The sequence below is a fragment of the Mobula birostris genome, chromosome 9 (genome assembly GCF_030028105.1).
Source record: "Mobula birostris isolate sMobBir1 chromosome 9, sMobBir1.hap1, whole genome shotgun sequence".
Classification (NCBI taxonomy): Eukaryota; Metazoa; Chordata; class Chondrichthyes; order Myliobatiformes; family Myliobatidae; genus Mobula; species Mobula birostris.
The window spans coordinates 29,798,202-29,825,629 of record NC_092378.1 but is presented as its reverse complement, the minus strand read 5'-3'; the positions used below and the strand labels follow the sequence as shown (position 1 = coordinate 29,825,629).

At 44.0% G+C, this 27,428-nt stretch overlaps 1 protein-coding gene across 4 annotated transcripts in view; it reads left to right on the top strand.

Moving 5' to 3' along the window:
* Positions 1-27,428, top strand: part of LOC140202624 (synapsin-3-like) — a 344,209-nt gene that overhangs the window by 106,116 nt on the left and 210,665 nt on the right. For all 4 annotated transcript variants that reach the window (XM_072267691.1, XM_072267692.1, XM_072267693.1 and 1 more), the window contains exon 4: positions 23,554-23,645. In XM_072267691.1, the coding sequence (XP_072123792.1) occupies positions 23,554-23,645 (92 nt within the window). The remainder of the gene's footprint in view (positions 1-23,553; positions 23,646-27,428) is intronic.

Below are 27,428 nucleotides of genomic sequence, written 5' to 3'. Positions count from 1 at the left end.
CACTGATGTTGACTGTATCGATAGGTAATGGTGCAGAGCACTAGCTACTTCATGGTTTAGTCGAACACGAGGCCCAGTGCTCTGCTAGGAAGGTCACTCATGGAGGTAAGCATATGTGGCAGGCCTGTGGTAGATTCACTGGAAGTCAGGCAAGCGGTGAGTAGGATTGGGCACGTGATGAGCTGAGGCAGAGTGGACGTGCAACTGGGGTTAGGCAATTGTGGCTCTGAGGAAAAGCAATGCAAACAGTTAATATAAAGAGGTCCTCACTGAGGTAGTCCCAGTGCCAGATTCTATGACCTGAATGACCTATTCCTACTGGGACCTATTCAGGTAGGTTGCCTCACCTTCCAATGCCATGAAGGCCTGCTTCTGCCATGATTGAGCAATGAAGCTGTTACTTCAATCGTAAATCAGGGGGACAGACTTAGAATTTAGAATTTGGAGCAGATTTAGAGCCAGAATCAGGGTTATTATTACTAATATACTGTATGTTGTGAAATTTGTTTGTGACAGCAATAAAGTGCAAGATATAAAAGTCACTATAAGTCACATAAATAAATAGTGCAAGAGAGAAATTATGAATTAGTGTCCAAGACAGAAGTCACAGGGTTGCCAGATGCTGTGGGGGCTCATACAGATTATAGTTTTACTCCCCCTTTTAAAGCATGCATAAAAGGCATTGAGCTTATTAAGGAGTGAAGCATCACTATCAGTAAAGTTATGAAGTTTCATTTTATAGGAAGTAATAGCATATGCAAACCTTATCACAGCTGCTATGCATCTGGCTATGTCTCTAACTTTGCATGGCATTGCCTTTTCGATCTTACAATAGTCTTCTGTAGGTTGGACTTCTTGCAGGGTACTGAATCACTGGTCTTGAACGCCACAGATCTTGCCCTAAGCAGACTGCAAATCTGGTTCATCCATAGTTTCTGTGTTGGGTATGTTCCTGAAGGCACATACTCATTCATACTGAACGTGATGAATTTGGTGATGACTGTGGCATATTCATTCAGATCCAAAGATGAATCCCTGAATATAGTCCAGTCTACTGGTTCAATGCAGTCACAGGCACTGCCTCACTTGATTCTACCTTTGTGGTCCTCTGTCTCTACCAGTACAGTCAATACAGCCAGTTGATCAGACTTGCCAAAGTGCACACATAGAATTGCACGGTAAGCCTTCTTGATGGTGGTATAACAGTGATTGAGTATGTTAACTCCTCTGGTTGCAGACTGCTCTGTTGGAGTCTTCATTAACCTGGACCAGCTGCTGTCTCGTGACCACTGATCATGTTGCTCAGCTCCTCCAATGCCAGCTTGACATTTGTCAGTGGTGAAATGTACACTGTAAGCAGGGGGATGACAGAGAACTCCTTTAGTGGATAGAATGGATGACACTTGACACTTCCAGGCTTTGGGAGCAAGAATGAGACCGAACTGCCATGTCTGTGCACCACGATGAGTTAATCATGAAGCAACCAGTTCCATTCTGTCTTTACCTTATACTGCTGTCCAGTCTACATGGTGGAAGGTGCAGCCTTTGGGCTGGAGAGCTGGGGGTGAGCCACGTCTCTGTGAAGCAGAGTACCCAACAATCCCTGATGTCTCTCTGCTACTGCAGTCTTGCTGTGAGGTCCTTAATTTTATTTTTTAGAGACTGAATGTTAGCCAGGAGGATGTTGTGGGAAGGTGAGGGGAGGGGGGTGTGGTTGGAGTAGTGGCCTTAGGGCCCTGCACTTTAACCTGCAACCCGTCCTGGCAGCCATGTTTCCTGAGACAATAGAGATGTTCTCTGAGCCTCCAGATGCTGCACTCACTCCCTGGGTGGTCTGCAGTCCTGAGACTGCTGGTTCGGAAAATGGCTTGTTTTTATTAAATGCTTTAAAACAATTTACTTACAGAATCTGTGGCTGCAGATTCTAAATGGGAATACTCGATGATTCCCTTTGGAGCTGCACACAAAAAAGTTGTCACTCTCTGATGCCATCTTGCCAGTATTCCCAATTGTGATCTAAAACTAGTTGAAGGACTGTCAAAGCCTCGTTTCCCACATCTGAAAAGAGGAATACATGCTATTGATAACCTTGAACATCTTCAAAAAAGGAGATGGATGAATTTATGGTAACAACAGATTTATCTATAACAGAAAAAAAAATCGCTGTAGGTTTAAGATGAGAGAGAAGAGATGTAATAGGAACCCCAGGGGCAACTTTTTCACCCAGAGGGTGGTCTGTATATGAAGTAAATTGCCACAAGAATGCGCTTGCCTCATTCCAAATTGCTGACAGGTCATTCACTGCATTGAATACTACTTATGGAAGAGTCTGTTGGTCCACATTGATCTCAGAACCCACAAAACTAGAAAGTTAGTCATCCATAGCATGTCACTAAAGACTCTCACGACCTTGTACAGATGCACTGTGGAGAGCATTCTAACTGGTTGCATCACCGTCTGGTTTGGAGGGGCCACTGCACAGGATTGGAAAAAAAGCAGGAAGTTGTAAACTTAGCCAGATCCATCATGGGCACCAGCATTGAGGACACCTTCAAAAAGCGATGCCTCAAAAAGGCAGCATCCATCATTAAGGACCCAAACTGCCTAGGACATAACCTCTTCTCAAGGAGGAGTTCCAGGACCCTGAAGACACACACTTAACATCTCAGGAACAGCTTCTTCCCTTCCACTGTTAGATTTCTGAATGGACAATTAACCCATGAACACAACCTCAGTACTTTTTTTTTGGTTCTTCTTTTGCACTACTGATTTAATTTAATTTTTAATATATATTTCTCATTCTAGTTTATAGTTTTTAAAATTATTATGTACTGTAATGAACTACTGCTGCAAACAACAGATTTCGTGACAGATGCCAGTGATATTAAACCTGATTTTGATTCTTCTCAGCCTGAGGTGAATGTGGGAGAAAGAAGGATCCATTGAATTTCAAAATATGTAAAATATGGAAATACTTACAAGTAATGTCAGTTAATTATTGACAAATCATAGTTAACAAAATTACTCTATTGTAAAAGATTGAAGCTTGATTAAAAGTTAATTCCTAGAAGCTTACAAGCGTGACTAATAGTTTTCTGACATTCTGCAGTGTTTGCTCTCATTTCTTTTGTTTTTGCAATAGCTTTCCCAAGCTTCACTGATATAGTTGCTTGAAAGTCACATGCCTTCCTGTTCTTTTTAGGAGTCTTTTGATGAAATAGATTTGGTGTTTTGGAGAATCTCAAGTGCATTGAGCCATTTTCCCAGGATGCTTGTGACTGGTTTTAGATTGTGCTGGTCTCTGTGCTTTTGTTATCAGGGGCCACTTCAGGCCTTGTAGTTCAAGCCTGAAGTAGAAGTGGTTGGGAAAGGAGAGAGGGAAATTACATGTTTCCATAAAAGGAATTCAAAGGTAAGCTTTTATACAGAAACTTGGCAGAGCACGCCCAAACCCACACCCTTGAGTCTTCTGGTATTTAGAAAGCTGCCTGTAGAAATACACTCCTGCTTGGTACTGCTGAACTAAGTTTGTGTATTGAATTTTGGAGACAGATTACAATGCGATAAGATGACAATAGAACACGTTTAAGCATTACTGAACACAAACAAATGACTGAAAATCAACAAACTGCAGATGCCGGAAATCTGAAATAAATCCAGAAAATGCCAGAAGCATTCATTAGGTCAGGAAAGAGAATAGGACTTAATATTTCAGGTAATAGATCCTTCTTCAGAATTTGAATTGATGATTTGATTTCTATAAAGAATCCAACGTGCACTGATTATTTGTTCTTGTTAATATTGCAATATTTATTCGGAGTTACGTGCTTTTGTGTGGCATTAACTATTTTTGCCATGGAACAGAAACTTAAAGACTCCGCCCAAGCATTTGAAACCTTCCATCCTATTGTTGTCTTTAAACTCCATTACCCCTTAAAGTTCATTCCTTTATGCTGCCATGCAAAAGTTGGGAGTATTTTTGAAAGAAATCATTGTGAGAAATTGGACTGGGTAGACTGCTGTCTGTTCACACAGACTTAGGTTTGCTTCCAGTGCAGACTGATGGGATATCTCTTTGGAAAAAATGTCCTCTGTGGACAGTGGGTAAACAAGGAGATGAACTGCTAGGCCTCAGCCTGACCACATTTTAAAGTATTATATTGTGATTTAATTGAACTTAAACATTACCAGGTACAGGTTTCCCCCGCCATCCGAAGCTAGAGCGTTCCTATGAAACGGTTCATAAGCCGGAATGTTGTAAAGCGAAGAAGCAATTACCATTTATTTATATGGGAAAATTTTGTGAGCGTTCGCAGACCCAAAAATAACCTACCAAATCATGCCAAATAACACATAAAACCTAAAATAACAGTAACATATAGTAAAAGCAGGAATGATATGATAAATACACAGCCTATATAAAGTAGAAATACTTTTCCACAATCATTGCCTGAACTGTTCTCTGTAGCGAAAATCTCACGCAAGCGCCGTCGTCAAAAACACGGCGCAACGCTCTCCAGCAACCTTTAAGCTATGAAGCTGCCAAATCATACCAAATAACACGTAAAAATACACAGCCGATATAAAGTAGAAATAATGTATGTACAGTGTAGTATCACTTACCGGAATTGGAAAAGCACGGAGCACACTGATGGTGGTGTGTTAGATTGAGTCATTGGAGATTGGGTGGTGCAGTGGCCCCCACCCTCCAGGTAGCGAACCGATATCGATCCGCGAAGCATGCAGTGGTAGCCGGGAGGCACACAGCACATCTTTAAGAAAAAAGCTGAAATAAACATGCTAATTAATTAGGTGCCGCCCGCCACGTAATTGTCGGCCCAGATCAGTTTCGATTGCATCACCTCTGATCTGGGCCGACAATTACGTGCCGGGCAGTACCTAATTAATTAGCATGTTTATTTCTGCTTTTTTCTTAAAGATGTGCTGTGTGTCTCCCGGCTACTGCTGCATTCTCCGCGAATCGGTATCTGTCTGCGGCCGGGGTGTTGGGGTGGTGGGACACTGGGGTGTCATCTCATCGTCTGTTTCCATTAGAGCAGGCAGCTCATCTTCTTCTATGTCTGCCTGCCTCGATGTCGAAGGGTGAGGTTCGTCGTCTGCTGTGGCTGATGTGGAAGGCTTGCTTGACTGCTGAGCCTCGCGCATTTTTCTATCATACACTTCTTTGTAAGCACTCAAATCATCCTGCAAGTATCCCCTAAACCGAAATACCCTTTCAAAATTAAAGTCGTAATTTATCATTACTCATTCGGTTTCGATTATTATCCTTTCCTCTTCCAATTGCATCAACTCTTCATTTATCAGTTCTTGGTCATGGGATGCCAAAACCTCTTCAACATCATCTTCGTCAGCTTCCACAAGCCAAACTCACTTAGTCCTTACTTCGTTCACCACGATCAAAACACTTAATTATGTCTAGCTTTACGCTAAGTATAACACCCTTACGAGCTCTTTCAGGCTTTTCCGGTACAATATAACTCATCTTGCAAACGGCTGCTCACAGGCATGTGTTTAAGCAATGCCAGCGACAATGGAGTTCCAAATCCGGGGGAGAGTGGCTGCTCCGGGCGCACACTGCCTTTTATCACGCGCTGATTTTTTTCGCGCGCTGCTTTTTTCATAACAGTGAAAACACCTGTTAGTGAAAACAGGGTACTAATGTAGGTCTTTCGTAACAGTGAGGTTTCATAAAGCAAATGTTGGAAAAGCGGGGGACAGCTGTAGACCATAAGACCATAAACATAGGAGCAGCATTAGGGCATTTGGCCCATTGAGCCTGCTATGCCATTCCATCATGTCTGATTTGTTATCTCTCTCTACCACGTTCTCCTGCCTTCTCTCCATAAACTGATACTCTGTCTAATCAAGAACCTAACAAACTCTGCTTTAAATATACTCAATGACTTGGCCTTCACAGACATACATGGCAGTGAATTCCACAGATCCACCATCCTCTGGCTAAGGAAATTTCTTCTCATTTCTGTTCTAAATGGATATCCCTCTATTCTGAGTTGTACCCTCTGGTCCTAGACTCTCCCATTACAGGAAACATCCTCTTCACATCCACTCTATCCAGGCCTTTCAATATAGAATAGATTTCAATGAGATCTCTGTTCATTCTTCTAAACTTCAGTGGTGAAGACCCAGAGCCATCAATCACTCCTCATAAGTTAAAGATTTCACTATTGGAATCATACTTGTGAACTTCCTTTGGACCCTCTCCAATGCCATCACATCTTTTCTTAGATAGGGGTCCAAAACTGCTCACAATACTCCAAGTGTGGTCTGATCAATGCTTTATAAAGCCTCAGCATTACAAGCTTGCTCTTATATCCTAGTCCTCTCAAAACAAATGCTTACGTTGCTTTTGCCTGTCAGTGCCTCCAGTTGAACTTTGTCTTTTTGTGTGTTTTCCCCTAGCCGTCAGTCGTTGGTTTTGTATTGCCATGTGCTTCTGTCCCTGCTCCTGCTCTATTCCAGCCCCTGTATTACTGAGTACTCTGACTCTCACCTGTTTCTCATTATTACCTGTTTTGCTGCCACTTCTGTCTCATTGTGCTCCACCTATCATCTGCCTCTCTGTTTATTGCTCAGTGTATTTTAGTCCTGTGTTTTCACCTTTGTTGCCAGATTGTACCGGTGAATTTTCCTGAGATTGGTCTGTCTGTCACTTTGACGCTGACTTTGTTTGCACCTCGGGATTTGTTACTCAATTAATATCACTGTGTGCACAGTATGAATCTGTGATTGGATCCCTTCTCCAGCATCCTGACATTGCCTTCCTTATCATCGACTGAACCTGCAAGTTAACCTTTAGGGAATTCTGTACAAGGGCTGCCAAGTCCCTCTGTACCTCTGATTTTTGAATTTTCTTCCTCTTTAGAAAATGGTGATTAGAAAATAGTCAGTGCCTTTATTCCTTGCACCAAAGTGCATGATGATAGATTTCTCTACACTATATTCCATCTGCCACTTTGCCCATTCTCCCAATCTGTCCGTTACTCTGCCAACTCCCTGCTTCCTTAATACTACCTGCCCTATCACCTATCTTTGTGTTGTCTGCAAACTTGTCCACAAAGCCATCAATTCCATCATACAAATCATTGACATATAATGTGAAAAAAAGGTCCCAATACTGAATCCTGTGGAACACCAGTAGTCACCGTCAGCCAACCAGAAAAGGCCCCCTTTCTTCCCACTCTTTGTCTCCTGCCAGTCGGCCAATCATCTTTCCATGCTGGTGTCTTTTCTGTAAAACCATAGGCTCTTATCTTGATAAGCAGCCTCATGTGTGGCACCTTGTCAAAGGCCTTCTGAAAATCCAAATAAACAACATCCACTGACTCTTCTTTGTCTGTCCCACCTGTTATTCCCTCAAAGAATTTTGACAGATTGGTCAGGCAAGATTTCACTTAAAAAAAAACTATGTGACTTCAGCATATGCATCCAAGTACCCTGAAAACTCATCCTTGATAATGGACTCCAACATCTTTCCAAACACTGAAGCCTATAATTTTTCTTCTGTCTCTCTCCCTTCTTAAAGAGTGGAGCAATTTTCCAGTCCTCTGAAATCATTCCAGAATCTAGTGATTCTTGAAAGATCATTACTAATGCCTCCACAATTTCTTCAGCCACCTCTTTCAGAACCCAGGAGTGTTGACTATCTGGTCCAGGTAACATATCTACCCTCAGACCTTACAGCTTCCCAAGCACCTTCTTTTTAGTAATAGCAACTACACTCACTTCTGCCCCAACACACTCGGATTTCTAGTATACTGCTAGTTTCTTCCACAATGAAGACTGACGCAATATACTTATTAAGTTAATCCGTCCTTTCTTTGACCCCATTACAACCTCTCTGCATCATTTTCCAGCAGTGCAATATCCATTCTCACTTCTCTTTTACTCTTTATATATCTGAAAAAAAGAACTTTCAGGATCCTCCTTTATATAATTGGCTTCATATTTCATCTTTTCTTATCCTCCCTTTAGAATACTTCTTTAGCTATTCAGCACCTTTTGAATTGCCTCAGAAACTACAGCCATTGCTGTCTGCCATCATCCCTGCTAATGTCCCCCTTCCAATCAATTTTGGCCAACTCCTCTCTCATTCCTCTGTAGCTGCCTTTACTCCACTGTAATACTGATACATCTGAATTTATCTTCACCCTCTCAGATTGCAGGATGAATTCTATCATTTTATGATCATTGTCTCCTAAGGGTTCCTTTACCTTTAGCTTCCTAATCAAATCCGTTTCATTACGCAACACCCAATCCAGAATAGCCTTTTCCCGAGTGGGCTCAGCCACAAACTGTTCTAAAAAGCTATCTCACAAGTATTCTGCAAATTCTCTCTCTCTTAGATCCAGCATCAATCTGATTTTCCCGATCTATTGAAATCCTCCATGGCTATCATAACATTGCCCTTATTACATAACTTTTCTATCTGCCTCTGTAATTTGTATCCCACATCCTGACTACCATTCAGAGTTATATACTGTTGTATATAACTCTCACTGGGGTCTTTATACCCTTGCTGTTTTTAACTCTACCCACAAGGATTCTACATCTTCTGATCCTATGTCACCTCTTGCTAAGGAATTGATTTAATTTTTTATCAAAAGAACCACCCCATACCCTCTGCCTACCTGCCAGTCCTTTCAATGCAGCATGTATCCTTGGATGTTAAATTCCACCCATGGTCTTCCTCTCAGCCATGACTCAGGTATGTCCACAATTTCTTACCTGCCAATCTCTAAATGCAAGATCATCTGCATTATTCTGAATACCGTGTGCAGCAAATGTAACACCATCACTGTCCTGTTTGAATTTCCGCCATGTTACACTCCAGCTCATTCCAATGACTGCAGTTCTGCCCTGTCATCTGCCTGTCCGTCGTCGCAGCCGAATGAATCAATGTACCGACTTGTATACCAGCTGCCTCATCCTGAGCCCTATCACTCCAGTTCCCAACCACCTGACAAATTAGTTTAAACCCTTCCCAACATTTCCAGCAGACCTGCCCACAATGATGATGTAACCTGTCCTTTTTTGTATAGGTCATACCTTCCTCACAAGAGATCCCAATGATCAGAAATCATTCTTCCCAGAATCCTGTGGCCCCTCCTCGTCTATGCAGTTCCGATCTCGACAGTCGAAACCTTAGAGAGGAGGGTTAGCAACCACCTCAGGAGATGGCTGGGGCTGACAAAGAGCCTGAGCAGCATCGCACTCTATGGACACCACAACAAACTGCAACTGCCCTTCAAATCCTTGGAGGAAGAATTCAAGGTAACAAGAGCCAGAGAAGTGCTACAGTATAGGGACTCAAGTGACCCGAAGGTGGCTAGAGCAGGGATCCAGGTAAGTACTGGCAGGAAGTGGAGGGTAGAGGAAGCTGTTCAGGAGGCAGAGGCGAGGCTGCGTCACAGGAGGCTGGTGGGAGTGGTCACACGAGGCCGAGCTGGGCTAGGATCCTTTCCAACTCCCCAAATGGACACCAGAGGGAAGGAAAGGTGTCGTCTAGTTCAGGAGGAGGTGAGAGCAGTAGTGGAGGAGATGAGAGCCTGCAAGGCGGTGGGAATGAAGCAACAGGGAGCTTGGACAAGATGGGAGAATGCGGTTGAGAGGAAAGTGACTGGGACTGATCTTTGGAAAGCCGAGTCACACCGCATCCAATTTCTCATCCAGGCAGTGTACGATGTGCTTCCAAGCCCATCAAACCTGCACACATGGGGCAAGGCAGAGTCATCTGTGTGCCCACTGTGCTCCAAGCGAGGAACCCTGGAGCGCATCCTCAGAGACTGTGCAAGGGCACTTGGTGAGGGACGGTACAGGTGGAGGCATGATCAGGTCCTGAAGACCATCACTGAAGCCGTCAGCGCAGGAGTTGGGTGGGCGAAGCGGTCCCAACCCTCCAAGCAGACCATTGCCTTTGTCAGAGCTGGGGAGCAGCCAATATCTGCCAAAAGAACATCTGCAGGCATTCTGACCTCTGCAAGGGACTGGCAGCTGTTGGTGGACCTCGAAGGGCAGCTGAAGTTCCCCAACTATATCACAGCCACCACCCTGCGACCAGACATTGTCCTAGTGTCTGAGACTGCTAAGCAAGTGGTGCTGCTGGAGCTGACAGACCCATGGGAAGATAGCTTGGAGGAGGCCTTTGAAAGGAAGCTCTCCAAGTACGCAGGACTGGTCAGCAACTGCCAGCAGGCTGGATGGAGAACGAGGTGTCTCCCAGTGGAGGTTGGTTCTAGGGGATTCGTAGCCCGTTCTTTAGTTAGAGCCTTCAGCATTTTGGGCATCGAGGTAAAGAGGAAGAGGAGAGCCATCCGCAGTACCACCGATGCGGCAGAGAGGGCCTCAAGATGGCTGTGGCTCAAAAGAGGGGAGCCATGGAGTCATAAGTAGCTAGCCATCTGGACACAAGCTGGGGTCTGATCAGCCCCGGCTGGGTCACCTGGAGGAGGTTGTATGATGTTGAAAGACCCGAAACACCCGATGATTCCAGGAACATCACTGAAGATGTGTCCAGAAGCATCAATAGATGTATGTACACAGAAACTCTTGTCCCCTGCAACACTTTCTCAGCCATTCATTCATCTATATCTACCCTGACTAGCACATGGCACTGGGATTAATCCAGGGATTACTACCTTGGAGGTCCTGCTCTTCAGCCTCTCCCCAGTCTTCTTGTACTCACTGGGCAGGATCTCTTTCCCCTTTCTACATATATTATCAGTGCCAATGTACACTAAAAAGGGAGGCTGCTTACCCATCCTCCTGAGAATCTTCTGTAGTGACTTGAGACATCCTAGATCATAGCAGCTGGAGGCAAGAGACAATCCTGACATCTCTTTTGAGGACACAGAACCTCCTGTCCGTCCTCCTAACTATCAAGTCTCCTATCACTACCGCTCTGCCAGTCTTGACCCTTCCCTGCTGAGCCTCGGAGCTGGCCACATTGCCACTGGTCTGGCTGCTACTGCTGTGCCTTGATAGGTCATCACCCCATTAGTATCCAAAGGGGCAACCAAAGTGTTTTAATTCAAAAGGTGAAAGTCTTTGCTTCCTCTTTCACTTTTTCCTTTGCTGCCTTCTCTTCTTTAAGACCATAAGGTACAGGAGCAGAAGTAGGCCATTCGGCCCATCGAGTCTGCTCTGCCATTCAATCATGGGCTGATCCAATTCTTCCAGTCATCCCCACTCCACTGTCTTCTCCCCATACCCTTTGATGCCCTGGTGAATCAAGAACCTATCTTTCTCTGCCTTAAATGCATCCAATAACTTGGCCTCAACAGCCACTCATGGCAACAAATCCCACATATTTACCACCCTCTGACTAAAGAAATTTCTCTGCATCTCTGTTCTAAATGGACGTCCTTCAATCCTGAAGTCGTGCCTTCTTGTCCTAGACTCCCCTACCATGGGAAATAACATATCTAATCTGTTCAGCCCTTTTAACATTTGGAATGTTTCTATGAGATCACCCCTCATTCTCCTGAAGTCCAGGGAATACAGCCCAAGAGCTGCCAAACATTTCCTCATAAGGTAATCCTTTCATTCCTGGAGTCATTCTTGTGAATCTTCTCTGAAACCTCTCCAATAGCAGTATATCCTTTCTAAAATAAGGAGCCCAAAACTGCACACAATACTCCAAGTGTGGTCTCACAAGTGTCTTACAGAGCCTCAGCATCACAACCCTGCTCTTATATTCTATACCTCTAGAAATGAATGTCAACATTGCATTTGCCTTCTGCACCATCGACTCAACCAAAAGGTTAACCTTTAGGGTATCCTGCACAAGGACTCCCAAGTCCCTTTGCATCTCTGCATTTTGAATTCTCTTCCCATCTAAATAATAGTCTGCCCGTTTATTTCTTCCATACAAGTGTATGACTATACACTTTCCAAAATTGTATTTCATTTGCCTCTTCTTTGCCCATTCCCCTAAACTATCTAAGTCTCTCTGCAGGCTCTCTGTTTCCTCAACACTACCCACTCCTCCATCTATCTTTGTATCATCGACAAATTTAGCCACAAATCCATTAATCTCATAGTCCAAATTATTGACATACATCGTATAAAGCAGCGGTCCCAATATTGACCCGTGTGGAATTCCACTGGTAACCAGCAGCCAGCCAGAATAGAATCCCTTTATTCCCACTCTCTGGTTCCTGCCGACCAGCCGATGTTCAACCCATGCTATTAACTTTCCTATAATCCTATGGGCTGTTATCTTGCTAAACAGCCTCATGTGCAGCACCTTGTCAAAGGCCTTCTGAAAATCCAAATACACCACATCTACTGCATCTCCTTTGTCCACCCTGCCTGTAATTTCCTCAAAAAATTGCAGTAGGCTAGTCAAGCAGGATTTTCCTTTCAGGAAACCATGCTGGCTTTGGCCTATCTTGTGATGTGCCTCCAGGTACTCCATAATCTCATCCCTAACAATCAATTCCAGCAACTTCCCATCCACTGGTGTCAGGCTAACAGGTCTATGGTTTCCTTTCTGCTGCCTCCTACCCTTCTTAAATAGCAGAGTAACATTTGCAATTTTCCAGTCATCCGGTACAATGCCAGAATCTATCGATTCTTGAAAGATCATTGTTAATGCCTCCACAATCTCTCCAGCTACTTCCTTCAGAACCCGAGGGTACATTCCATCAGGTCCAGGAGATTTATCCACCCTCAGACCATTAAGCTTCCTGAGCACCTTCTCAGTTGTAATTTTCACTGCACTACTTCCCTGACACTCTCGAATGGTTGGTATACTGCAGACATCTTCCACTGTGAAGACTGATGCAAAATATGCATTCAGTTCCTCTGCCATCCATGCATCTCTCATTACAATATCTCCAGTGTCATTTTGTACTGGTCCTATATCTACCCTCAACACTCTTTTACCCTTTATATTGTATACTTAAGAAAGCTTTTAGTATCTTCTTTGATATTATTTGCCAGCTTCCTTTCGTAATTCATCTTTTCCTTCCTAATGACCTTCTTAGTTTCCTTCTGCAAGTTTTTAAAAGCTTCCCAATCCTCTATCTTCCCACTAGCTTTGGCTTCTTTGTATGCCCTCTTTTGCATTTTTTTGGCTCTGACTTCACTTGTCAGCCACGGTAGTGTCCTTCTTCCATTCGAGAATTTCTTCCTATTTGGAATATATCTCTGTTGCACTTCCCTCATTTTTCACAGAAACTCCAGCCATTGCTGCTCTGCTGTCCTTCCTGCTAATGTCCCTTTCCAGTCAACCTTGGCCAGTTCCCCTCTCATGCCATTGTAATTTCCTTTATTCCACTGAAATACCGACACATTGGAATTTAGTTTCTCCTACTCAAATTTCGAAGTGAACTTGATCATATTGTGATCACTTTCCCCTAAGGGTTCCTTAACCTTAAGCTCTCTTATCACCTCTGGATCATTGCACAACACCCAGTTCAGCACAGCCGATCCCCCAGTGGGCTCAACAACAAGCTGTTCTAAAAAGCCATCCCTTAGATATTCTATAAATTCTCTCTCTTAAGGTCCAGTACTGGCCTGGTTTTCCCAATTCATTTTCATCTTAAGTTCCCCAATGATTATCATGACATTGCCCCTCTGACATGCCTTTTTTATCTCCTGCTGTAATTTGTAATCCACGTCCCGGCTGCTGTTTGGAGGCCTGTATACAACTGCCATTAGCGTCCTTTTACCCTTGCCATTTCTTAGCTCAACCCATAGAGACTCTACACCTTCCGATCCTATGTCATCCCTTTCTAATGATTTAATATTATTTCTTATACACAGGGCCACACCACCCCCTCTGCCTACTCACCTATCTTTCTGATACACCGTATATCCTTGGACGTTCAGCTCCCAATGACAGCCATCCTTTAGCCAAGTTTCAGAGATGACCACAATGTCATACTTGTCAATCTGTAGCTGAATTTCAAGATAGTCTATTTTATTTCTTACATTCAAATATAACACTTTCAGTCCAGTATTTGTTGCTTTCTGTTTAAACTGCACCACACCTCTATTGCCCTGTAAATCATCCCACTGGCTGTGATTATGCCTCATCTCCTGCTTGTCCTTTCTATAATCTCTGTTGCATGCTATCTTTGATTCATTTCTGTTTTCCCCTTCCTCAACGATCGCTCCGGTTCCCATCCCCCTGCCAAATTAGTTTAAGTCCTCCCTAACAGCTCTATTAAACCTACCTGTTAGGATATTGGACCCCTTTGGGTTCAGGTGTAACCCGTCCTTTTTTTTTGACTATTACTGCACTTACTTCCCCAAGCACTTAATCTGTAAAATAAATGGACTCTGATGACATGGGCTTCTGTGACCCTCACCTTCAGCAAATGCTATAAGAGAATGAAGCCTTTGCTGTACTTTTGGAACATCGTGCAAATTAGCTGTTGCTGCTGTTTCAGTTTATCAACCATTTGGTAATCATCTTTAGTTGTGCAACTTTTCTCCAGCCAGTTCCATTGTGTCTAAGGCACAGTCATTTTGATTTATTGCCCAAACCTCACAAGAGGGAAGAAGGATAATTTTAACAAAATATTGATTAGATTAGATTAGATTTGATGAGGAAAAATATAAATTTATGATGTGTTGCGCAAGAACTGAACACAACTGCAGTCAACCTTGTACGAACCTGGATTTTTGGTACTTGACAACTACAGTGAATTGTCAGTCCCACAAGAACGATATTCAACACCATCATGGTGGTCTTCTCCAGTCAGCTCCATTTGTCACTAATGATCACATTAATCTCTGCGCTCCATACTTCACGATAATTTCCTGAATAATTACTCAATAATAATTTATCTAATAATAACTAATTTATCAATGCTGAAAAAAACGCAAAGCATCCTTTTAAACTTCCTGAAGACTACATGTTTCAGGCATCGTCTTGTTTGAAAGTGAATGCCCCTGATCCAATCGTACATTGGTACAGAATTAACAGATGGACTGTTGTATTGTTTGTGCTGGTGTCTATAGTCTGGGTGATAGGGCAACAAAAATAGTGAACTTATTCCTGAGTGATCTGATTGCCTGACTGTATTTACTCTGCCAGGACTCAACAATGAGGAGAGGCCAATCTCCCCTGTGCTATTGCTGTGATATCGGAGATTGGTCTTGTCATGCCAGTGAATTGCTAGCAGCCAACTTATTAAGAGCAGATGGTGTTTCTAGTGCTATTCGAGGGTTAGCGACTAAACTTAATTTATATATTCAACACACATCAAAGTTGCTGGTGAACGCATCAGGCCAAGCAGCATCTGTAGGAAGAGGTGCAGTCGACGTTTCAGGCCGAGACCCTTCGTCAGGACTGACTGAAAGAAGAGCTAGTAAGGGATTTGAAAGTTGGAGGGGGAGGGGGAAATCCAAAATGATAGGAGAAGACAGGAGGGGGAGGGATGGAGCCAAGAGCTGGACAGGTGATAGGCAAAAGGGGATACGAGAGGATCATGGGACAGGAGGTCCGGGAAGAAAGACAAGGGGGGGGGGACCCAGAGGATGGGCAAGGGGTATATTCAGAGGGACAGAGGGAGAAAAAGGAGAGTGAGAGAAAGAATGTGTGCATAAAAATGAGTAACAGATGGGGTACGAGGGGGAGGTGGGGCCTTAGCGGAAGTTAGAGAAGTCGATGTTCATGCCATCAGGTTGGAGGCTACCCAGACGGAATATAAGGTGTTGTTCCTCCAACCTGAGTGTGGCTTCATTTTTACAGTAGAGGAGGCCGTGGATAGACATGTCAGAATGGGAATGGGATGTGGAATTAAAATGTGTGGCCACTGGGAGATCCTGCTTTCTCTGGCGGACAGAGCGTAGATGTTCAGCAAAGCGGTCTCCCAGTCTGCGTCGGGTCTCACCAATAGATAAAAGGCCACATCGGGAGCACCGGACGCAGTATATCACCCCAGTCGACTCACAGGTGAAGTGTTGCCTCACCTGGAAGGACTGTTTGGGGCCCTGAATGGTGGTAAGGGAGGAAGTGTAAGGGCATGTGTAGCACTTGTTCCGCTTACACGGATAAGTGCCAGGAGGGAGATCAGTGGGGAGGGATGGGGGGGACGAATGGACAGGGGAGTTGTGTAGGGAGCAATCCCTGCGGAATGCAGAGAGAGGGGGGGAGGGAAAGATGTGCTTAGTAGTGGGATCCCGTTGGAGGTGGCGGAAGTTACGGAGAATAATATGTTGGACCTGGAGGCTGGTGGGGTGGTAGGTGAGGACCAGGGGAACCCTATTCCTAGTGGGGTGGGGGGAGGATGGAGTGAGAGCAGATGTACGTGAAATGGGGGAGATGCGTTTAAGAGCAGAGTTGATAGTGGAGGAAGGGAAGCCCCTTTCTTTAAAAAAGGAAGACATCTCCCTCGTCCTAGAATGAAAAGACTCATCCTGAGAGCAGATGCGGCGGAGACGGAGGAATTGCGAGAAGGGGATGGTGTTTTTGCAAGAGACAGGGTGAGAAGAGGAATAGTCCAGATAGCTGTGCGAGTCAGTAGGCTTATAGTAGACATCAGTGGATAAGCTGTCTCCAGAGACAGAGACAGAAAGATCTAGAAAGGGGAGGGAGGTGTCGGGAATGGACCAGGTAAACTTGAGGGCAGGGTGAAAGTTGGAGGCAAAGTTAATAAAGTCAACAAGTTCTGCATGCGTGCAGGAAACAGCGCCAATGCAGTCATTGATGTTGCGAAGGAAAAGTGGGGGACAGATACCAGAATAGGCACGGAACATAGATTGTTCCACAAACCTAACAAAAAGGCAGGCATAGCTAGGACCCATACGGGTGCCCATAGCTACACCTTTAGTTTGGAGGAAGTGGGAGGAGCCAAAGGAGAAATTATTAAGAGTAAGGACTAATTCTGCTAGACGGAACAGAGTGGTGGTAGAGGGGAACTGATTAGGTCTGGAATCCAAAAAGAAGCGTAGAGCTTTGAGACCTTCCTGATGGGGGATGGAAGTATATAAGGACTGGACATCCATGGTGAAAATAAAGCGGTGGGGGCCAGGGAACTTAAAATCATCGAAAAGTTTAAGAGCGTGAGAAGTGTCACGAACATAGGTCGGAAGGGATTGAACAAGGGGTGATAAAACAGTGTCGAGGTATGCAGAAACGAGTTCGGTGGGGCAGGAACAAGCTGAGACAATAGGTTGGCCAGGACAGGCAGATTTGTGGATCTTGGGTAGAAGGTAGAAACGGGAAGTGCGGGGTGTGGGAACTATAAGGTTGGTAGCAGTGGATGGGAGATCCCCTGAGCGGATAAAGTCGGTGATCGTGTGGGAGACAATGGCCTGGTGCTCCTTAGTGGGGTCACGATCGAGGGGTAAATAAGAGGAGGTATCCGCGAGTTGTCGCTGTGCCTCGGCAAGGTAGAGGTCAGTACGCCAGACTACAACAGCACCCCCCTTATCGGCGGGTTTAATAATAAGGTTAGGATTAGTGCGGAGGGAGTGGAGAGCAGAGCATTCCGAAGGAGTGAGGTTGGAATGGGGACAAGGTGCGGTGAAGTCGAGACGGTTGATGTTCCGTCGGCAGTTAGCGATAAAGAGATCCAGAGCAGGCAGAAGACCAGAGCGGGGTGTCCATGAAGAAGAGGAGGGTTGAAGACGGGAGAAGGGGTCATCGGTGGGGGTGGAAGAGTCCTTGCCGAAGAAGTAGGCTCGGAAACGGAGACGGCGGAAGAAAAGTTCCGCATCATGGCGAACACAGAACTCGCTGAGGTGTGGGCGAAGGGGGACAAACATGAGGCCCTTACTGAGAACAGAGCGTTCTGCCTCCGACAGTTGAAGGTCGGAGGGGATGGTAAAGACCCGGCACGGATGACAGCCTTACACTTCCTCCCTTACCACTATTCAGGGCCCCAAACAGTCCTTCCAGGTGAGGCAACACTTCACCTGTGAGTCGACTGGGGTGATATACTGTGTCCGGTGCTCCCGATGTGGCCTTTTATATATTGGCGAGACCCGACGCAGACTGGGAGACCGCTTTGCTGAACATCTACGCTCTGTCCGCCAGAGAAAGCAGGACCTCCCAGTGGCCACACATTTTAATTCCACATCCCATTCCCATTCTGACATTTCTATCCACGGCCTCCTCTACTGTAAAGATGAAGCCACACTCAGGTTGGAGGAACAACACCTTATATTCCGTCTGGGTAGCCTCCAACCTGATGGCATGAACATCGACTTCTCTAACTTCCGCTAAGGCCCCACCTCCCCCTCGTACCCCATCTGTTACTCATTTTTATGCACACAGTCTTTCTCTCACTCTCCTTTTTCTCCCTCTGTCCCTCTGAATATACCTCTTGCCCATCCTCTGGGTCCCCCCCCCATCCTTGTCTTTCTTCCTGGACCTCCTGTCCCATGATCCTCTCGTATCCCCTTTTGCTTATCACCTGTCCAGCTCTTGGCTCTATCCCTCCCCCTCCTGTCTTCTCCTATCATTTTGGATCTCCCCCTCCCCCTGCAACTTTCAAATCTCTTACTCACTCTTCCTTCAGTTAGTCCTGATGAAGGGTCTCGGCCTGAAACGTCGACTGCACCTCTTCCTACAGATGCTGCTTGGCCTGCTGTGTTCACCAGCAACTTTGATGTGTGTTGCTTGAATTTCCAGCATCTGCAGAATTCCTGTTGTTTATGTTAATCGTAAGATGTTTTTATGTGGTAATATGATGATGGCTTGAAAACATCTGTTTAATATAACTAATTAAATGTCAGTATTAAACTTCCCATTTCTTTTTGAGCACGGTGATATGTCAATATTAACCCACACCAAGCATCAGAGCTACAGAGTTACTCCGTTGTAGCGGGACTGTTGGCCGCTGACTGATGTACATTGCAGGGTGTACTGTTTCATAGAGCACAGGGTGAACCATTTCTCCTGAGTTTGTGAACGGAAGTAATGGAAGAACATGAGTTTTTGACCTTTTTCCTTATTTAGGCATTATTCAATCAAATAATGGCTGATTCCGATCTTAAACCCACTTCAAGTTTCTATAATGATACCAACGATGAGTAGTGGAAGAGCTTTTAGAGCTGCTGCCTCACAGAGACAGAGACCTGGGTTCAAACCTGTGTGTTTGTACTTTCTTCCTGTGACCGTGTGGGATTCCTCCTGGTTCCATATCACAGAGTCGTGCAGGTTGGTACGCTAATGGGCCACTAAAACTTGCCCAATGTATGCAAGCTGAGTGGCAGAACTGTGGGAGAGTTGATGGGAAAGTGAGGGGAGGCTGAAATAGAATTAGGTTGATGGTAGGTGCAGACCTGATGGGCCACTGTGACTTTTTCCGTGTTGTATGTCCCTACGACTCTGTTTGGTTAATTGGTTTAAGGGAAAGTTATCTTAAACCAGAGGGTTTCATATTTACTGGGGATGCTCTGTGGGTAGATGGGCAATCCAGAGTCAGTGTTGTTTCTTACCCATATACATGGGTGGATATGGTGTTTAAAAATTCTGGCAGGATACTTGCCTGTTTAGATGGGGTACTGCTCATAAGAGCAAGAGAGATATGTGATATTGGCTGAGTTTTTCTCTCTCCATTGACTTACCTCCATAGGAATCCTACCCTCACCCATTGTCCCGTCAGTTGTCCCCCTCCCTCCTTGCAGCTTGAAAGTGTAATGCTCAGTTATATTGGCTCGTATATGTCTAGGGGAAATCCCACCCAGCACCTGCCTCAACACTTCCCACGGAGTCGGTTGCCACCCGAATCAATCCCAAACATCAATCATCAGCCAGCACACCCAGTACGTTTTACCAAGTACACTTTATAGATATTACTAATTCTATGACATTAATATGAATTCGATACAGAAAAGGAAGTAATGAAAAAAAAGGCGCCAAGACTTATCAAAGTCCAAGTTCTTCATGCGCAACCGTTGGAGCTCAATCGATTCCTGACGACCTCCCGGATCCTGTCGACTCACAGCTGGGGATCACCCGAAGTGATTGACCGGAGCCGTTCTGCACACCCGCCGTCCTCCCCGTCTGTCCTCTGACTCCCCGTCAAAAACCCCGTCCGCTGTCCTCCCCGTCTCTCCTCCGACTCCCCGTCAAAACCCCGTCCCCAGTCATATGATATAGCATTATCATCCGAAAACAAAACGATACATGAACACCCATTGGCTAATAGCACCCTGCTGTCTGTATTAACCCAAGCAACTGTCTAGCTGGAGACTTTCTCAGCATTTAACATAACAAAGAAGCATTCCCCAGTATAACATAACAAAGAAGCCTTTTTAAATTTAACATACAAAAAAGGAAGACCCCGTACAAAAGTAATTTATTTTCTCAGCATCCTAGTTCTGATAAAAGACCTCTGACTGGGAACATTAACTCTCTTTCTCTTTCCACAGGTGCTATCTGAACTTCTGTGTGGTTCAGAATTTTCTCTGCTTAATGCTGATGTGTACTGGTTTGTCCAAGTGACTTATTTCTAAGTTGTTGTTCTGTGTATCACTTAAATTGCACCATCGTTAACCTTTTTCTGTGGCAAGGGATTAATGAGTATAAAAACAGTGAAATTTTGATGCTAATTTATAGGGCAATAGTGAGACGTGCACAGAGTTTTGGTCTTCATCTCTACGTATTGATATACTTACTTTGAAGGCTTTGCAGAGGAGGCTTGTTAGGTTGGTTCCTGGGATATGAAGAAAGGTTGAGCAGATTAAGCCTATACTCATTGGAATTTAAAAGAATGATCTTATTGATATATAGGGAATTCCGAGCGGGGGATCAATTGGGAGCCGGTCAAGATGTTTCCTATCGTAATGTATATAGAACTAGATTGGATGAAGGGAAGAAAGATTAGCTTTACTTGTCATACATATGTTGAGACATACGGTACAGTGAAATACATCATTTTGGGTCAATGACCAACACATTTCAAGGATTGTGCTGGGGGCAGTTCACAAGTGTCACCACGCTTCTGACGCCAATGTGGCATGCCCACAATTCACTAACCCTAACCGTACTAAGCAGAATAGATTCAGAGTAAGTGATTGTCATTTAAGGTAGAGCTGAGGAAGAACTTCTCTCGGAGGGTCATGAATCTTTGGCATTCTTTACCACAGAGACCTGTAGAGGCAGATATGTTGATTCTATTCAAAGTGAAGACTGACGTACACCTAAACTACAAGCGGGTCAGGGGATTTAGAGAATGGGAAAGTTGTGTTGAGGCCATGACTGGACTATTTTATTGAATAGAGGAGCAGGCTTAAGGGGTTTATTGGCTACACATGTCCCTGTTCCTTTTGTTCTTATGCTGTTGCCTACGGTATGAGACATGCTGACTCCGAAGACTTTAAACAGTCACTCTAAAAGATAGCTCTTCAACTCTTAAAGCGTCATTGCAGAGTGCTCCTACAGCAAATGAATCATAACACGAGCTAAGAACCAACATGTGGAAGCGTTTTTTTGCAATCTGATTTTCATCCATTTTTAGCTCAAGTAATTACATCAATCATCTCTGCCTGTCAAAGTTCCATTTGCCTGTCATCAGCAGTACAGTTGTCTTAAGTACCAGATTCTTCTATACTGCAATGGCAGAGAATGTAATTGTGTGGCCTATTGGGTTAGTATGTAAAGAATGTCATGTGCTGAGTTGTAATTCAGTTGCTTTTCAGGAAGCAAGAAACATATCAGACAGTGCCAATTAAAAGTTGTTTCACTATTTGTCCTTGGTTATTTGTACTAAGCACACATATATAGTAGCAATACATATTATGCTCTGTTCTGAAATTTTGCTGTATTGATGCCGGTGACTCGCGATGTAGTTTTATTTAATTGTGTGTCAAAGGGATTATCAGTAGGCAAATGCAGGATAGGGGATTGAAAGTCTGCATCTGGATGACGTATTGCAGAAAGAGTATTCATTCTCTACATCACCAGGATACAGAGATTATGTGCCAGATACAAAATGCATTTAATTACCCACCTGGGCTAGTCTGACAGCTTCTCCCCAGTCTCTGACGTTTCCAGCCAAGGTTACACAGCAGCACTGCAGACTTCCCATGCCACATACCATTCTGACTTGGAAATATCTTGCTAGTCCTACATTATCCTGGAATTCCCTCCCAATGTATATATGCCACATGCTAACCCAGCACTGTGAGATTACAGCAACACACACAAAATGCTGGAGGAACTCAGCAGGCCAGGCAGCACCTATGGAAAAGAGTACAGTCGATGTTTCAGGCTGAGACCCTTCACCAGGACTGAGGAGTCAGAGTTAGAAGGTGGGGGGGAGGGGAGGAAGAAACACGAGGTGAGATGTGAAACGGTGGTGGGAGGAGGGGTGAAGTAAAGAGCTGGGAAATTGATTGGTGAAAGAGATACAGGACTGGAGAAGGGGAACCTGATAAGAGAGGACAGAAGGCCATGGAAGAAAGAAAAGAAGAGGGAGCACCAAAGGAAGGTGATGGGCAGGTAAGGAAGTAAGGTGAGAGAGAAAAAAGGGGATGGGGAATGGTGAAGGGGGGGCATTACCAGAAGTTTTGAGAAATTGATATTCATTAGATCAGGTTGGAGGTTACCCAGACGGAATATAAGGTGTTACTCCTCCAACCTGAGTGTGATCTCGTTGCGACAGTACAGGGGGCCATGGACTAACATGTCAGAATGGGAATGGGAAGTAGAATTAAAACAGGTGGCCTCTGGGAGATCCCACTTTTTCTGGCAGATGGAGCAGAGGTGCTTGGCGAAGTGTTCTCCCAATCTATGTTAGGTCTCACCGATATACAGGAGGCCACACTGGGAACACTGGATACACTAGATGACCCCAACAGACTCATAGGTGAAGTGTCACCTCACGTGGAAGGACTGTTTGGGGCCCTAAATGGTAGTGAGGGAGAAGGTGTCGGGGCAGGTGTAGCAGTTGTTCCGCTTGCAGATCACCTTCACAAGAATAAGTAAGCAAGTCAAGAAGGGTTAGGCAATAACTGCTGATCTTTGCAACAATGCCTTGATCTATATTAAAAAAAAGTGAAAGAATAGTGGGCAACTTCTGAACATGTGGATTTTACAAGCAAATAGCTGATTTTGTGATTATTGGAAACCATGCCGTGTTTGTTGTAGAGAAATGTTAAATGCACAGACATTGTGGGAAAGTGGCAAAGAGCAAGCTCAGCAGGATTTATAATTAAATAAAAGTGAATGTCGCTCCACTTACAGAGTTGTATGTACACTAGATCTGAGTTATTATCATTTTCACAGTGCCCTTTCTACCTCCCTGTTTGAAAATAAACAATATTTCTTCCTTTTGAAGATCGGAAGATGCACTAGACATTTTCTGGTTTCTAATGATGTTTTCTGTAAATATCTGCAATCCTTATCCAAGGAAAAACTTCCTCTGTGCCTCAGTGTGTCAACGTGCAAACTCTTTATTTCAAGGAAGGGGAAATGAAGTGGAAAATCTTGTAACGACTGCTGATTTTAAAAACATCTTTGCTTTCAGGATTAGCAGCTACTTATGTGGATGTGCTGTGAACGTATACACTGAAACTCATGAGTGCTTCCTACAATTATTAATGCAGGCAGAGTTCTCAGAGCTGAATCTGGCCGCCTACGTCAACGGAGGATGTATGATTGATATGCAGCTGATTCGGAATGGAACCAAGGTGGTCAGGTAGGGCAACAGAATCTTATTTCTTTGTCCCTTATTTGGGAGCGGGATCGTGGGGTGAGAGTTACGTACATGGAATTTGTTTGTAAAAGGTGTTTCACATTGAACAACCCTAACACTCAAACTGAAAGGGTGAAGAGCTTAAACAGCAGGTTGCAGGTGATGGTGTCTGTGCGTTAAACGTATTTTCAATATATGCAGGCTACTATATAATTAAAAATCTCAGATTCCTTTCTTGCATTTTAATGGATTGAAGTTAATAAAAGGAATGAATTTGCACAGCAATTTCAAAGACATTTTATTTTTGCAGTCATTTTGTTTTGCTAAGCATCTAGTTGCTAATTTTGGCTCAAATCACATATGTTCTCATGCACGGAATCAGTGTAAGCATTTATGATTTGAATAAAGCAGCCAATTTCCAATGTAATCAGAACATAGAAACGTAGAAAATCTGCAGCACATGAAGACCCTTCAGCCCACCCTGTTGTACTGACCATGTAACTCACTCTAGAAACTGCCCGGAATTTCCCTACCACGTAGCCCTCTATTTCTCTAAGCTCCACGTACCCATCTAAGAGACTCTTAAAAGACCCTATTGTGTCTGCCTCTACCACCTTCGCTGGCAGTGCATTCTACACACCCACCACTCTCCGTGTGAAAAACTTACCTCTGACATTCCCCTTGTACCTACTTCCAAGCACTTTAAAACTATGTCCCCTCGTGTTAGCCACTTCAGCCCTGGGAAAAAGCCTCCGGCTATCTACACGATCAATGCCTCTCATCATCCTATACACCTCTATCAGGTCACCTCCCATCCCCTGTCACTCCAAGGAGAAAAGGCCAAATGCTCATAAATTCTGCCTCTCAAGATCTTTTCCAACAACTGGTCTATAATTTCCTGGGTTATCTCTATTCCCTTTCTTCAACAAGGGAACAACTTTTGCCAACTTCCAATCCTCTGGTACTTCTCCTGTTCCTATTGATGATGCAAAGATCATCGCCAGAGGCTCAGCAATCTCCTCCCTCACTTGCCACAGAAGCCTGGGGATATATCTTGTCCGGTCCTAATGACATGTCTTACCTTTCAAAAGCTCGGGCACTTCCTCTTTCTTAATATCTATGCACTCAGGCATTTCAGTCTGCTGTAAGTCATCCCCACAATTGCCAGGCTCCTTTTCACTGGTGAATACTAAAGCAGAGTATACGTTAAGTACCTCCGCTACCTCCTCCTGCTCCATGCACGTTTCCACTCTCACTCCTGATTGGTCCTCGGAAAGTATAATGGGATGGAAGGTTTTAAACTTATTCATGCAAAGGATACTGATGTTGCTGTTGAAGATAGTATTTTTTGTTCATCCTTGATTGTCCTGAAATGAGGAGGTGGTTAATAGTGGAGTCACATAGAGACTAGAATTGGCAAGCATGATAGGCATTAGTCCTTAGTAGATCAAATGAATTTTATAGCAGTTGTCATCATTTATTATGTTTTCTTCATAAATATATTAATGTTTTGACCTAAATTGTATTGAGACATGGATAAATTTGAAATGTAAAGCTCAAATGTAACAATCCATGTTGTATAGACATGCTGTATAACATAACAAAGGTAAATTGGCAAATAGGTTTTGTTGAGTTTATGGTCTTTTGAGACCAGAAACAATCTTCCAGAAGTAAAAGAATCATGTAGTTTTAAAATAGGACCTAATTATTTACAAGTACACACATGGTATTTTGACTCATTTAGTGTGTTAGACACAATCTATTTCAAGTCTGGGTCATGTGCCACAGGAAGGAAACAAATTTATGTTTGTGACATTCGTGCACATCTGAGAAAAATTAATGAAATGTCTGTTGGTCCTTTGAAACAGAAACTTAATTTTGCATCTATCCCAGATATATTGCATTGTGGCCAGGGCACGCTGTTGGACGGTTTGGCAAGATGGCACTAGCAACCAACATGACTATTGCTAACGTCCTGCAGACAGTTCATAAAACTACTGCTTCTTCTTGATGTTGCGTGAATGAAGTCACTGGAGAAAAGTGCTGGTAGTTCTGAAGCACCCTCTTAATTTGACAAAAAAAGATACCGGTAGCATCATATTCAGATGCTTTCAAGGGTAGGAGGGGGTAATGGTCTGACTGGCCTAATGCTGCCAAATATTTTATGTGCTAAATATCAAAGGACAACTCCATGCAACACATCCACAATGCTTTCTTTGACACTACACACAAACTTCACACCTCCAGATTCATACGCCCACACCAGAGATCTAAATTAATTTTAATCAGCAACGTCTGGTCTGTGATTCCAGGCTTTTAGGAACCGATTGTTCAGAGCTGCATTTCAGATTAAATTTACAATCTATATTCAGATTTGAAGATTGATGGCTGAAGTTATTTGCTCGATGGCTAAACCCAAAAATCGCTCTAACGCTTCTCCTTCTTCTTCATTTAAATATACTTCTACTACTAATCTGTGTGCAATTGGAGCCTGTAATGTACATTTTGATAATGTGCTTTTGGGCCGACTGAGCAATCTGGTGTTCTTGCTAAATCCGAGGGAATTCGGCATGGTTGAGAGGGAGGTGGAGAACGGAGTGTGCTGCCTAATGGCGGAGCATGAACCCATGATTGGCTCCAATTCTTGAGCAACTCGCCAATTAAAGCATTGAGCAAGATTGAAATCAACGAGGACGAGAGCGGAAGGCGAGTGGGTGTTCAGCACCGTCTGCCTGCATTTGACGGGTCTCCCTCTCCCTCTTGCTCACTGCTGCCAGAGGAAGGTGCAGGACTTTTTGGTCTTGGGCAAGGTGTGATTGGCATGGTTTGTGGATTGGACTTGTTTTTAGAGGACTCTGCAGTTCATGTTATATGTGTTTCTGGATTCTGCTTACTCCTTTTTGGTATTTTGTGCAATTTTGATCAGGGCAGACAGGCTCTGTGGCCTGCAGACAACGAACGACACAGCGCTAAATAGAACTGAACTGAACTGAACTAAACTGAACATTCCCAGACTGTTTCAAGGACTCTGCGGTTTGATGTTTAATATTTTGTGTGTTACCAGCTCGTTTTTTTGCCATTTGCGTGATTTGTTCTTTTTTGCGCGTTGGGTGTTTGATATTTTCGTTGAATGAGTCCCATGGCATTTCTTCATTTTGTGGCTGTCTGTGGGAAGAGGAATCTCAGGGTTGTATACCACATACATACTTTGATAATAAATGTACTTTAAATCTCTGAATCTTTAGAGACAGTTACAAGTGAATCAGTTAAAGTGAATTGTGAGAGGGCATAAGACAGTGAATTACAATGCACTGACTTACAACACGGAGTGGAAGGGTTCTGCATTCCACAGTGAATTACTGTGAAACAGGAAACGCTGCAGGCCCTCAAATGGTCAGGGAACATCTGTGGAAAGAGACGCATTTCAGGTAAAATAAAAACTGAGCTTTTACAGATGTGGCTCAACCAGCATGGTCTGTATCTGTTTCAGATTTCTATCTTCCGTGTTTTTTTTAGTGAATTTGACTGTTTTGGAAATTACATCAGTGCAGTGATTTGCAGTGCACTGTGGAAGGGCATTGGGTAATGAGCTATAGTGCACTCTTCAATACCTCCAACTAATGAGACACATCTTACAGTAGAATAGTGTGTACAGATGAGTAGCTGTACATGGAGTTACAGTGCACCATGGTGGTGAATTACTGTGGATTGTGAGTGCATTATGCATTATGATGCCCAGAGGAGGAACTCTCCAAAGACCTACCCGGTTCTGTAAGTGGTGCAAAA